This window comes from Erpetoichthys calabaricus, chromosome 7 (assembly GCF_900747795.2).
Source record: "Erpetoichthys calabaricus chromosome 7, fErpCal1.3, whole genome shotgun sequence".
NCBI classification, from domain to species: Eukaryota; Metazoa; Chordata; class Cladistia; order Polypteriformes; family Polypteridae; genus Erpetoichthys; species Erpetoichthys calabaricus.
Window position 1 is genome coordinate 147,426,287 of NC_041400.2, and position 14,077 is coordinate 147,440,363.

The window sequence follows — 14,077 nt, forward strand, 5'->3', positions numbered from 1 at the left end:
ATCATCACCCATAAAGCGGATAGTAGACGTGACGTACTATATGTGTACCAGATTTCAAGTCAATAGGTGAAACGGTTTGCGAGCTACAGGTGATTTAAAATCCTGGACAGACAAACCAATAGCCACGGTAGCAAATTATAGAAGAAGATTTTACTGTTTAATAATTTATATTTATATGAAATGTGCTTCTTATATATTACTTCATATTCTCATATGATAATGATGTTAATGTTGTTTATATTGATTTCTATGTTATTGAAACTGCATGTATGTGTGTGTATATATATATATATATATATATATACTAGCAAAATACCCGCACTTCGCAGCGGAGAAGTACTGTGTTAAAGAGGTTATGAAAAAGTAAAGGAAACATTTTAAAAATAACGTAACATGATTGTCAATGTAATTGTGTTGTCATTGTTATGAGTGTTGCTGTCATATATATATATATATATATATATATATATATATATATATGCATATACACATATACACATATACATACACACATGTACATATGCACATACATACATATATGTGAACACACACACAAGGGTGGGCAAAAGTAGGTTTACATTTGTTTGTATGGAAAAAGACATGCAGGTTATGATTATTACAATAAATTTATTAACTAAATAGCTTTATAAACTTTATTAACTCAAAAGAATGTCACAATGGCACAGTGCACTTAGATTCAATCTCTCAAGTGCTCAAAAATTGCTAGCAGTCATTATTTACATGTTGTTGTAGTCTATGTGCTACACTCAAGAACACGTTATTAATAATAATAAGAAAACAAGACAAATACAAAATCATACAATAATTAATAATTAAATAATACAAGAATAAACTGTGTTTCACCTGCTCACAACTGTAAACCTACTTTTGCCCCATTTATATATCTCACACACACAATATATATACATACATATATATATACACACATACATACATTCAGTATATATACCTACATATATTTGCAGCTGGAGATCCACAAAGGGAGAAAATGAATCACGTATCATAAAGGAGTTTTTATTCCTGAGCTTTCAGCCCCTACCAGGGGCCTTCACCAGAGGATAATGCTTAGACTTACAAGAATCAAAGGCAATATATAGTAAAAGTTACGTTTGGGGCATGCGTTGAGGGTTGGCTAAATCAGTGTGAACTTGGGGGGTTATTGGTTGTAAAGATTTTATTATGAGCATGTTTGCATATGCTGGGTTTATGTCCAAATGTCTGTTGATGGCGTTCTCATTTGATAGCCAAGCTGAAAGCTCAGGAATAAAAACTACTTTATGATACGTGATTCATTTTCTCCCTTTGTGGATCTCCAGCTGCAAATATGCAAACCGTATCACAGACCTTCTCTTCCATATATTTTATATACAGTATATATATATATATATATATATATATAGATATACATATACATACATATATACATACACACACACACACATATACATACATACTGTATATACATACACACACAAACACACACTCTGCAAACATATACTGTATATACTGCCCCCTTTCCACCAAATATAAATTTGTGTCACGCTTTCACTCTGGCATTCATTTGCTATTAACTCCATTCAGGTCACAAACAAGAAGAAAGTTGTGGCTTGAAATTCACTGTACAAAATTAGCGTTCTGTCCTTAAAGTTGACATGTACATATTATTTTATTGTGTGAAACTACTAAAGTGTTAGAAGTTTCAGTGAGAATCGTATCTTCTACAATCATTAATATAATTTACAATAATTAATGTACTTCCACAAATTTAACAAAATATTGAGAAACATACACCAAAATTAATCTACAAATATAAATAACAATTAATTACAGTATTAGTATTTTACAAGCAATAAGGTAAAGATTTTGCTAATTTGCAAATTAAAACTTTGTAAACATTCACCTTTCAAAATACATGAAAAACAAAATATAACTGTAAATGAAAACAATACTGTACATTTAGTATACTTTTTACATTTCTTACATGCTTACAATAAGGCTTTAAAAATTTTTTTCCATATGTGAAGTGCTGATTATGCCTCTCATTCTCTGAATATGGGTGCGAGTCTACATGAGAGAGCAACATTTTTTAATTCAGTCTTCTACATAAAGACAGAATTATTTAGAACAACATACATAGGCCCTGGCATGCTAATTTATGATGAGTAATTAATATTAAATTTAGGTTTTAAAAATGTTATTAATAACAAACCCAATTAACCTAGTGCACTAAAATACTGAATGTTTCATTACAGTCTACATCCATGCCTAATAAGAATGTATGCTATTGCTTTTCAAACTTAAGTGGGGACATACTGTGCAATATTTAGGGAACACAGAGATTCCCACGGCTTGCAGTCACACCGTCATAGCAAGTTAAAAAAAACAAAAAAAAAAACACACACAAACACACAGTCAAATGAAGAAAAAACTGTAACTGTCAAATGTGAATGAAAAGGGGCACATCTAGACAGTTAAAGCCTAATGTGCTGATGTTTTCCAAACAGGGTTCTTTTTCAAAAACCACTGCAGCTTATTTCTGCTAAATTGGCAACTTGTGCATAGTGAAAATATAAAAAATCATAAATTATCTGTTATGTGTAAATTACCGTTACAAAAGTGAGTGATTTTGATTTTTTTATTGTAACACTACTTGAATGTAGCTTACTATACTTTTTTAGTTTTATACAATATTAGCAATGATTACTACGGACATGAGAATCCTAATGAAGGCCACAGAATTCTCCATTTCTCATTTTTTTTCTCCATCTCCCCAGGATAAAATAACTTTAAAACACTTTTATAAACTTGCTTGCCGTTAAACTCCCAACAGTGTGTAATACAGTTATGTGGATTGTGCACAGAAGTGCTCAGTTAGTTGTGATCAATGGCTATTCATGCACTAAACAAGTAGTCATAGTGTTATTATACGTACCATGACCATTATTGCATGGTAGAGACAGCACTGAATCCTGCAGTGTGGTAAATGAAACATTACATTTTCACTTGTGTACAATATTGTGTACTTGCTTAAGCCAGCTCACATTTAATTTTGTTTCATCGTTTAAATACCTAAAAAGTCCTGTACCTCACAGAGGTAATTTAGTGGTCACCATTTGTAACAGAAACAGCTTCTGCTCCTTTGGCAACTGCAGGAATCCTCGGCATTTTCTTTGCAGGGCTAGGTATGTGCTGGAAATTAAAAAGCATAAAAACAAAGTCTGAGAAAAAGAAAACAACACAAACAATTTGAAGATTGTCTACAGATAAGCACTATTTGAAAAAAATAATTTAGCTAGCTGGTGTGTGATTTGACTGAAGAGAAACTTTCGGTTACTTGGCAAAGCAATAATGAAGCAAAGCTGCAATTTTCCTAGTGATGTGTCATACAAAAACAAAGTGTAACCTTAATTAATTTGTGAAAATGAGAAATAACCAGAAGGGTAAAATACCTCTTGTGCTTTGTTGGAATGAATAATTCCTGCTTCCAAAGGACCATCCTCATTCAGTGGCTGTCTTGCATAGTGCCTGCGGTGCTTGTCATCAACTCGGGTTAGGTACCAAGTCCCTGGGAAGAGGTCATCTGTTGAGCTCTGTGGGGTATAATTAGCTACAGAAAGAACAATCAGGCCATTAAAAAACACATAGCAGACAGAGTCAAGCTCCAAGATACTAAATGATTCACTTTACATGAAACAACTTGAAAAATCCAAGGTACAAGGTTTGAGTCCATTCTATCAGGCCATTAAATAACACATAACAGGCAGATCCAAGTTCCAAAAAAAGGCTTCATTAAATAAAGGATTCACTTTACATTTATTAGTTTGAAAAATATAATGCCCATGCTTTGAGTCCATTCTACACATTAAATCTAAGATCGTACCACATAAAATACACAGGATTTGGGAAATTTGTAGATTAAAAATGACTTTTGAAAATAACATCCTATAACGCTTATTGGTTAACAGGCCTACTGTATATTACAAATTCATCAAAAAATTACATCAATATTCCCATAGGTTTTAATTTTGGCATATGTGAATGAAGTGTCTAATTTATTCTCATTTGTAATGCGTATAAAATGACAAAAACACGTTAAGCTTACCAAGATGGTGAGTTTTTTGCCGAAGTGACATAATTTCAGCAAACCTCTCTGGGGAAACTTTTCTTCTAGCATCTAGTCGTGATTTCAAGTCAAAAAGACTGGCTATAAGTTTATCCAATGATGAATCTGAGTAACAAAAAGTTGAAAATTGTAGTTTTACTGGAGGTAGTACACCGATTTTAACATATGAGCATACACTGACAGCACGTTGCCACATGACGAACCACCTGCATTGGGACCTGACTGCAGCAGTTGACACCTCAGCCCCACACTTGAACAGTGCAAGGTATGTTACGGTGGCTGGAGTTGCCAAATCTGCCACAAACCCCAAAGGTTACCCTGTAAGTCGGAGGACTTGCTGGCAGGGCCACTGTCAAAACCTCAAGATATTTTTACATCTGTTTAATGGATTTTTAACAATGTGTGATTTAACATGCTCTATAAAACCAAAAAACACAACACCTAATTGATTACACTGGTCAATAAGCATTTTGCTACTGGGACTCTTCCACCTTTACTTTAACAGGTTTCGCTTGCTGACTCCAAATCTGAAAACCGTCCCGCATGTCCGGTTTTTAGTTATGATGTTCCAGGTCTTGGACAACTAGGTTGACTGAACAGTAAAGGCGGATAACTATTTTGATAAATACCAGTAATTCCACTAGGGATGCCATTGAGATAAAAGAATTTGCCACATGATACTAACAGCTGTGAGTTGATTATCTTGTCATTATTAATTTTATTTAAAAATTATTAATTTTTAATTAGCAGAAAAAATATTTGTTACTGATTACCAGGTCTTATATGACTCTAAAGCATAATGACACAACTCAGACATGATGGTGCAATAGGTAGAGGTTTTATTGTTAAACATAACATTGCATTTCAGGACATTTTGTTCGTTAGATTCATCATTACTTTGAAAATTTTGTTAAGGTGATGGACAGAAACAGCAATACATTTAAGAAATAAATTTGGTCTCGAGAAAAGTGAAGACAAATTTAAGGAAGGTGTTTCTGTTGTTCCTGAAATCCATGAACTGATGCTTGACGATGAGTTCAAAAGGAAACTGAAGCCCACTGAATCAGCAGCATGAGTAGCATTTGTGCGGGTTGTACAGAATTTTCTTGGCAGTCACAGAGAAGAGAATAATGCTGAGATTGTGGAGAACCTGCTGAAAGTGTATCAGCTTATGGGAGCCAGAATGTCACTGAAGATGCATTTTTTTACATTCTCATCTTGACTTTTTTCCACCAAATCTGGGCGATGTCAGCGATGAGTATAGGGAAAGATTTCATCAAGATACAGTCGACCCTCGATATACAACCGGCCTGACAGGCGAACAACTTGGTTTACGACCAAAATTTTTGTTTTGAATTACAACCATCGTCTTGAGTTACGACCCAAATGCGGTCATGTGTATCCGCTTGTGCGATTGTAAACAAACAGCCGAGAGCATTCATAAGCGTCAATCAGAGCCCAGATACAGTGCATCCGGAAAGTATTCACAGTGCATCACTTTTTCCACATTTTGTTATGTTACAGCCTTATTCCAAAATGGATTAAATTCATTTTTTTCCTCAGAATTCTACGCACAACACCCCATAATGACAACGTGAAAAAAGTTTACTTGAGATTTTTGCAAATTTATTAAAAATAAAAAAAAAGGATGGTCTCGAGGCACAAATCTGGGGAAGGTTACAGAAAAATTTCTGCTGCTTTGAAGGTCCCAATGAACACAGTGGCCTCCATCATCCGTAAGTGGAAGAAGTTCGAAACCACCAGGACTCTTCCTAGAGCTGGCCGGCCATCTAAACTGAGCGATCGGGGGAGAAAGGCCTTAATCAGGGAGGTGACCAAGAACCCGATCGTCACTCTGTCAGAGTTCCAGAGGTCCTCTGTGGAGGAGAGGAGAACCTTCCAGAAGGACAACCATCTCTGTAGCAATCCACCAATTAGGCCTGTATGGTAGAGTGGCCAGACGGAAGCCACTCCTTAGTAAAATGCACATGGCAGCCTGCCTGGAGTTTGCCAAAAGGCATCTGAAGGACTCTCAGATCATGAGAAAGAAAATTCGCTGGTCTGATGAGACAAAGATTGAACTTTGGTGTGAATGCCAGGCATCAAGTTTAGAGGAAACCAGGCACCGCTCATCACCAGGCCAATACCATCCCTATAGTGAAGCATGGTGGTGTCAGCATCATGCTGTGGGGATGTTTTTCAGCGGCAAGGACTGGGAGACTAGTCAGGATAAAGGGAAAGATGACAGCAGCAATGTACAGAGACATCCTGGATGAAAACCTGATCCAGAGCGCACTTGACCTCAGACTGGGGCGACAGTTCATCTTTCAGCAGGACAACGACCCTAAGCACACAGCCAAGATATCAAAGGAGTGGCTTCAGGACAACTCTGTGAATGTCCTTGAGTGGCCCAGCCAGAGCCCAGACTTAAATCTGATTGAACATCTCTGGAGAGATCTTAAAATGGCTGTGTACCAACGCTTCCCATTCAACATGATGGAGCTTGAGAGGTGCTGCAAAGAGGAATAGGCGAAACTGGCTAAGGATAGGTGTGCCAAGCTTGTGGCATCATATTCAAATACACTTGAGGCTGTAATTGCTGCCAAAGGTGCATCGACAAAGTATTGAGCAAAGGCTGTGAATACTTATGTACATGTGATTTCTCAATTTTTTTATTTTTAATAAATTTGCAAAAACCTCAAGTAAACTTTTTTCACGTTGTCATTATGGGGTGTTGTGTGTAGAATTCTGAGGAAAAAAATGAATTTAATCCATTTTGGAATAAGGCTGTAACATAACAAAATGTGGAAAAAGTGATGCGCTGTGAATACTTTCCGGATACACTGTACGTGTGTTTGTGGACGTAATTTTGGTCAGTGCAGTGATTTATATCATTTATTTTGATAATTGCTATCAAAAAGGCCCCAAAAAAGCTAGAAAAGAAGCTAAGGAAAGAAGAAGGTAATGAAAGTAAAGAAAGCAATCACAATCGCATCATGGGTATTTCCATTATTTCTTATGGGAAAAATAGTCTTGACTTACAACCAACTTGAGTTACAACCAGCCCTTGCGAACGCATTGACTTCATAAGTCAAGGGTCCACTGTATAAAGGTGATGGAAAACTGATATCAGGGAAAATTCACTCCAAGCATGATGGGTGACTACTGTTGGTTCTTGCAGAGAGAGACAGCATTTTTGGGCACGGTGCCTTCACTTTTATATTGAAGTAAATTGACATAAATATGCTTTAACATGTCTCTGGTATCGTCTTCTGGTTTGTTTTCAGAATAAACACATCACAACAATTTTGGTGGGATATAGTCCAAACTCCAGATGTCGTGTTGATATATTATATTGGGATTAATAAAGTATCTATCTATCTATCTATCTATCTATATTGATATTCAAAGGTGTCAAAACGTCAATGTATATTTCGAAAAACCTGACCTGCTAGCTTAATTACGATTTCAAATATGAAATCGGTGTAAGAAACTTAATAAAGAGCAGTTCTGAAGTTCCCAGTAGCAAACAAAAAATATTTTTTGTAGACCAGTGTTATTCAATAAAACTGGCGGAGTAGCAGCTCTGAGGCTAAGGATCTGTACCAAAGGGTTCTAGCCCCATTGGGCCCACTGAACTCCAAAAAATAAAAAATAAATCATGTGAAAAGACAATTTCCCTTTCGGAATTAAGAAAGTACATAAAAAAAGTGCTCCCTGTGTCCCTTCATTTCATTCTCACAGTCCAAAGACATTTTGGTTAGGTGAGTTGGCGTTGTTAAATTGGCCCTAGAGAGTGTGTTCATCCTGTGATGGACTGGTGCTGTTGTTCAGGAGTTATTCCTGACTTGTGCCCTATGCTTGCTGAGATAGGCACTAACTTCACTGTGAACATCTACGTTATGCCTAGACAAGTCTACCATATCTGCTTTGGATGTGGGGTCTTCACACTTGCAGAAGGCAAGAAGGGAAGTATAAAGGTAACAGACCAGATATAGAAGCAGCACATAGAAATATGGTTACTTCCTACATTTTAAAATGTAAATAAAAGAAAATTTGACTTTGCTGTTAGACTTAGGTTATGTTTATAAAAGCATATATTTTATATATGCAACAAAAAGAAAACCAATATAGGGTAGTAACACTAGCAACAAGTACTGAAACGAGCAATTAAGAGCAAGTAATCAACATGAGAGAAAATGGATGAAAAAGTCTTGCAAGGCAGATCATTCTGTTACTTCTTACAGTTTTAATGTAACAAGTAAAAAGGTATTAAATCCTCAACCCTTTGCAGTACACATTAAATCGGCATATGCTTTGGAGTTGTGCGATATGAAGAAATACTCCATAGATGATATAGAATCTAACAATGAACCGGATTGTACTGACTGGAAATACAGCAATGAGGGTCTCCTTCCAATACAAAAACTCTCAATCTTTTATGGCTGGCCATCAAAAAGGTTGATATATATAAAAATCTACTAACAGACTCATTAACTAACATAAGCACAAAGATAAGAAATATCACAAAAAACTTAAGTGAAGCTTTTGTGAAGCATTGTTCACATTCTTACAAAACAGGTGGCATCACTGATTGCTTTTAAAATGCTGAAATAAACAAATGACATGTGACAATGGTGACACAAGGCTTCAATGGCCATTAGGGCTAATAAAAAGTTTGGAGATCAATTCTGTGCCTTTTCAATGCAGCATTGCTTAAAATACTCATATTCATACAGTTTAATGAAAGATCTCAAGAATTTTCATACAGTCCTAAAAAGACCAAGCACAACAAAGGAATTAACCACAGAGAGGATTGCAGTTCATTACAGGTCAGTCTCATTCTCACAGGCCCAGTTAAAAGGTGCGTTTTCTTTTTTTGTGAGAACAAAGAGAAAGCACCAAGAGGGAAGGAGGTGATGATACAATCACATGGCCACACTGTTGTGACCCAAACAGTAGTTTAGGGAACCAACAACCTTCTTTAAAGAACACACTATACCCAAAAAAGTAATAATACAAAGAGCTGGGGTGGGTGCTCACCACCAAAAGAATCTAGATAAATTGCTGATATTAAAATAATGCATCTTAAAAAAATAATAATAAATTCAGCTTCCATTCCTTACACAAATTACTTTTCTTAATACAACTTATAATATTTAATTACACATTACAAGAGGATCTATAAATGGGCATTTTGGAACACTTGGGACTGTTGTTTCCTCTCAATAGTCCAAAGAAAGGTTAAATGGTCAGTCTAAACCAGGGGTCTCCAACTCCAGTCCTGGAGAGCTACTGTGGCTGCAAGTTTTCATTCTAACTCTCTTCTTAAACAGTGTCCAGTTTTTGCTGCTAATTAACTATTTCCCTTCATTTTAATTGACTTTTCTTGAGACTCTGACCATGGAATTGATTCTTTTTTCCTTAAACGGCACCTAAACATAAATGTGATGTGAAGTGAGCCAACAGATGACCAACTAAGTTGGGGCCCCAAACTCCAACCATCTTCACTTCATTCAGTTTCTTAATTTGAAGCCAATTCTCATTGCTAATTAAACCCGTTATTTAATTCCATGGCACAAATTCTTCCATGGCAGACATTTCCAAAACTGTTGATTTTCTTTTTTAAGCGCGCTGTCAAAATGTTTTCTGGACCTGAGTAGATTAGCATTACTGAGGCTTTCACCTTTCTGTATTTTCAGTTATTGTGTGATGGACGGCGGTTGTTGTTTATGTGTTGGTACATTTTGTGTCTTAATATTGTTTGGTTGCTAATTAAGGAAAAAAGAAATAATTAAGGGGCCTGAGTCTTCAGTTGTGCATCAATTAAAATTAAGGCAAAGAGTTAATTAGCAGCAAAATCTGGTCACTAAGAAAACGGTTAGAATGAAAACCAGCAGCCACAGTAGCTCTCCAGGACTGGAGTTGGAGATCCCTGGTCTAAACTGGTCCAGCAAGTTAGTGTGTGATGAAGCAACTTCCCATTCAGATTTCTTTACTACATTATACTTCTTGCTTCTAGCACGGATTTTGATTTATTGTGACAAGGAAAAAAAAAGGTTCGAAAGAAGGAAACATTGAATGTTCAGAATCTAAACAGTGTTAGCTCTCAGAAAAAATACTGAATCTCCACATAATGTATACTCTGTTGATTTCATTTGCAGTACTTTCTATGCTTTATCACCATTGAGCAGAGGAAGATCAATTAGTACATTTAGAAACACTACGAAAGTTGAGCTATACTTTAACACAGGCTCTAAAAAAGAATAGATATCATGTTATAGCACAGTTTCCTCTCTCTCTGCTTATACTTGAAACTCTAGCTTCACAAATCAGCAAAGTACTCACTAGTCATTTGATTAAACAAAACCAATTTGCTTTCGATGTCTTTAATTTATAAAACATAATCTCATCCTTCAGACTTCCAGTCAATATTCTTGGTAATGACTCCTAAACCCACAGTGAGCTTATTGGCTGTTGCAAAAGAAAATACTCCTGTTGTTGTAAGCATCAGATTAGCACCCACTTTAGTTAAAGTGTTCATTTTATAATAAATACTGTACATGAAATACCTTGTGGTTATTTCTTATTAGTTCAGATCCCATTCAGAGAAACAGATGACATATAATTTTCTGCTCATTGACCACTGACCACACAAACTGCATTTTGTATGTTTAATTCTAAATGAAGACTCAAGTCTGAACTCTATAATTACAGTTTGTGCAAAATTCACTTAGTTTATGTTACATAATGATTTGGATTTATGCTCACTGGGTGACACCAGTCCAACAGATATGAAGCAATTATTTTTTAGCATTAAATCAGAAAAGGTACACTGACTGCTAGTTGAGCTGCTAAAGCAGTTAGTAATCTCAGGAGTTCTGAATTCACATTAGACACATTACTTTATCAACAGTTGTATAGGAGGAACATTTGAATTAACTGACAAATGACTTTAAGCTTGAACCTTTTATAATAATAATATCACAATATTCCCTCATCTATCCCCTATTTTAATTAAGCTGTAAACAGCCAAAAAATGCCCACAGCCAAAATCAGTTTTATTCAGTCTCTACATATACAGTGTATTCCATCCATCCATTTTCCAACCCGCTGAATCCGAACATAGGGTCACGGGGGTCTGCTGGAGCCAATCCCAGCCAACACAGGGCACAAGGCAGGGAACCAATCCCGGGCAGGGTGCCAACCCACCGCAGGACACACACACACACACCCACACACCAAGCACACACTAGGGCCAATTTAGAATCACCAATCCACCTAACCTGCATGTCTTTGGACTGTGGGAGGAAACCGGAGCGCCCGGAGGAAACCCACGCAGACACGGGGAGAACATGTAAACTCCACGCAGGGTGGACCCGGGAAGCAAACCCGGGTCTCCTAACTGCGAGGCAGCAGCGCTACCACTGCGCCACCGTGCCGCCCTATACAGTGTATTGTTTAAGGGAAACAGCCCTTTTAAGTGTTACATACCAGGGGTTGCATCTTGAGTTACTCGAATGGAGTACAGTGTTGCTGCAAAACCTGAACCATAGGAAAAAACTCCAATCCTTTTCCCAGCAAGTTGCTGGGGTGTGTACCTAAAGAAAAACAAGCAAATAAGAAAGAAATAAATAGCTCAGCAAATCAAATAGTTGGAAAGATGACAATCCTTTCTTGTACTTACTGTGCAAGAACAGATGCAAGGCAGCCATACACAGAAGGTGTGTACATATTGCCATTCTGGTTGGAGAGAAGTAGGGAAGATCTAGTTTTCTGGTCAAAAAACTCAGCACTAGCTTTCATGAATGCTCTTTCTACATCACGATCAAAGTAAGTGTCTTTGAGCTTTACATCCCTTCAAAATAAAAAATAATCTAGTATGAGACCAAAAAGTTAACCAAAAAGACCAACCTGAAAACGGCTACTTTTAATGATGTAATTAAAATTTTGAATAAAGTGTAATACATGGACCTTTGGCAACCTTTACCTATCAGCAAGTAGAATCTGCTTAGTTTCTTGCTTTTGAAGGCTGGTCAATCACTGGAATAAACTTACACAGCAGGTGCCATCTCACAGTCATTTAATAGTCCTAATGCCCTCATGCAGTTAGCTAGAGATCTATGACATCACCCAGTGACAGAGAGACAGCAGAGTTAACATGCAATACATTATATGAAGTTAAAAAACAAGACCCCCTTTATCTCACCTGAATGCCTCAAGGCCATTGAAAGTACCATCTTCCATATTCATATTCAAATTGTTAATAAAGTCATTCAGCATTAGCCTCGCTAATGATTTCTGTACCAGTTTACAGTATGGCGAATGAAAAACCATGAAGTCAAAATCCTTCAGAGTAAAATGTCTATCACTGCCTTCTAAAACAGAAAAGAAAGAAAAATGTCAAGAATGAACCAGCATTTTTAGATATTAAACAGAAAATGCAGTACAGTGTCCTTAGCCCCTTTTCTTCTTCAGTCCTAACTTGGTGCTTATATATACAAGTTAAGTTTTAGGTACTGTTTAAGAAGTTGGACGAAAGTAGGTGTTTTGAGGGGGGTTAGCAAAACAGTAATCAAAGCCCTTGTAATATCTCAAATCCAGGGCTACATAGTTACAAACATCTACTTCTTGCTGGAAATGGTAGTTTTGCTATTTTTTCTGGGTGTAAAATGCTTTAAAACTCATTTCTATGTTTTGTTACTATTACTTCTCATAGCCTCTTCACATTTTTACAGTTTCCACCAGTAAACAAATGCAGTACAATATTATCAGTTACTATTTAAAGCAGCAAGCATGATGTAATGATACATCTTAATCCAAATTCCTTGCTTTTTAGTCTACTCTAGCACCCCACTAAATCCATATAGTTACAAATGATGATAATCACGTTGTATGACTGCACTACACACTGACACCTAAACAAACACCAGCAGAAAATTTGCTACCCTTCCCAACAACACAGTTTTTCAAAAATACCCTACACATTCATAATTATTTCAGATGTCACTTTTCGTGGTGTTGATACAAAATGAAATTAGCCTTTCTCCATTAATTAATTCTAAAGTGCTCACTCCCTTGTTCTTATCTACAACTGTGTCAACAGTTAACTATGGGCCACCTATACAGAAACAGTACTTCTTACAAATCAGAAAAACTCAAATCTTGGCCATTACACGGATGGAGATCAAAATACAAATCACATATCTCAAAAACATGACTAAGTCTGTGCACCTTAAATAAATTAAATCTAATCAAAGCTGAAGAGGGGGTCACCATACGGTAATTGTTTAATATGCTCATTTAAATTAGACTTTTAAAAATCAGTGTAAAATACAGAATGACAAAGCTACCAGTTTGATACAGTAAAACAGTAATAAAACTGTGTTACAGAACATACTGTTAATACTAGGACACACATTAACAAATGAATATAAGTAACCTGGGCGGCACGGTGGCGCAGTGGGTAGCGCTGCTGCCTCGCAGTTGGGTGATCTGGGGACCTGGGTTCGCTTCCCGGGTCCTCCCTGCGTGGAGTTTGCATGTTCTCCCCGTGTCTGCATGGGTTTCCACAGGGCGCTCCGGTTTCCTCCCACAGTCCAAAGACATGCAGGTTAGGTGGATTGGTGATTCTAAATTGGCCCTAGTGTGTGCTTGGTGTGTGGGTGTGCTTGTGTGTGTCCTGCGGTGGGTTGGCACCTTGCCCAGGATTGTTTCCTGCCTTGTGCCCTGTGTTGGCTGGGATTGGCTCCGGCAGACCCCCGTGACCCTGTGTTCGGATTCAGCGGGTTGGAAAATGGATGGATGGATGGATATAAGTAACCTTCGAGTTTTCTTTAGAAAAAGTACTATCTTGACAAAAACAAAAGTGGATGTCTCTGGCACAGTCTCATCTTCCATTATTAGCAGAGATCTTAAGAATTTCTTCAGCAT

The 14,077-nt window shown here is 36.9% G+C and overlaps 1 protein-coding gene across 2 annotated transcripts in view; it reads right to left on the reverse strand.

Moving 5' to 3' along the window:
- Positions 1–1,668: 1,668 nt before the first annotated feature.
- hmgcs1 (3-hydroxy-3-methylglutaryl-CoA synthase 1 (soluble)) overlaps positions 1,669–14,077 on the reverse strand; it is a 35,863-nt gene continuing 23,454 nt past the window's right edge. For both annotated transcript variants that reach the window (XM_028805533.2, XM_028805532.2), the window contains exons 5-10: positions 12,354–12,522; positions 11,832–12,002; positions 11,639–11,745; positions 4,124–4,249; positions 3,471–3,628; positions 1,669–3,210 (exon numbers count right to left, since the gene is read on the reverse strand). In XM_028805533.2, the coding sequence (XP_028661366.1) occupies positions 3,121–3,210; positions 3,471–3,628; positions 4,124–4,249; positions 11,639–11,745; positions 11,832–12,002; positions 12,354–12,522 (821 nt within the window). In that variant the 3' untranslated portion in view covers positions 1,669–3,120. The remainder of the gene's footprint in view (positions 3,211–3,470; positions 3,629–4,123; positions 4,250–11,638; positions 11,746–11,831; positions 12,003–12,353; positions 12,523–14,077) is intronic.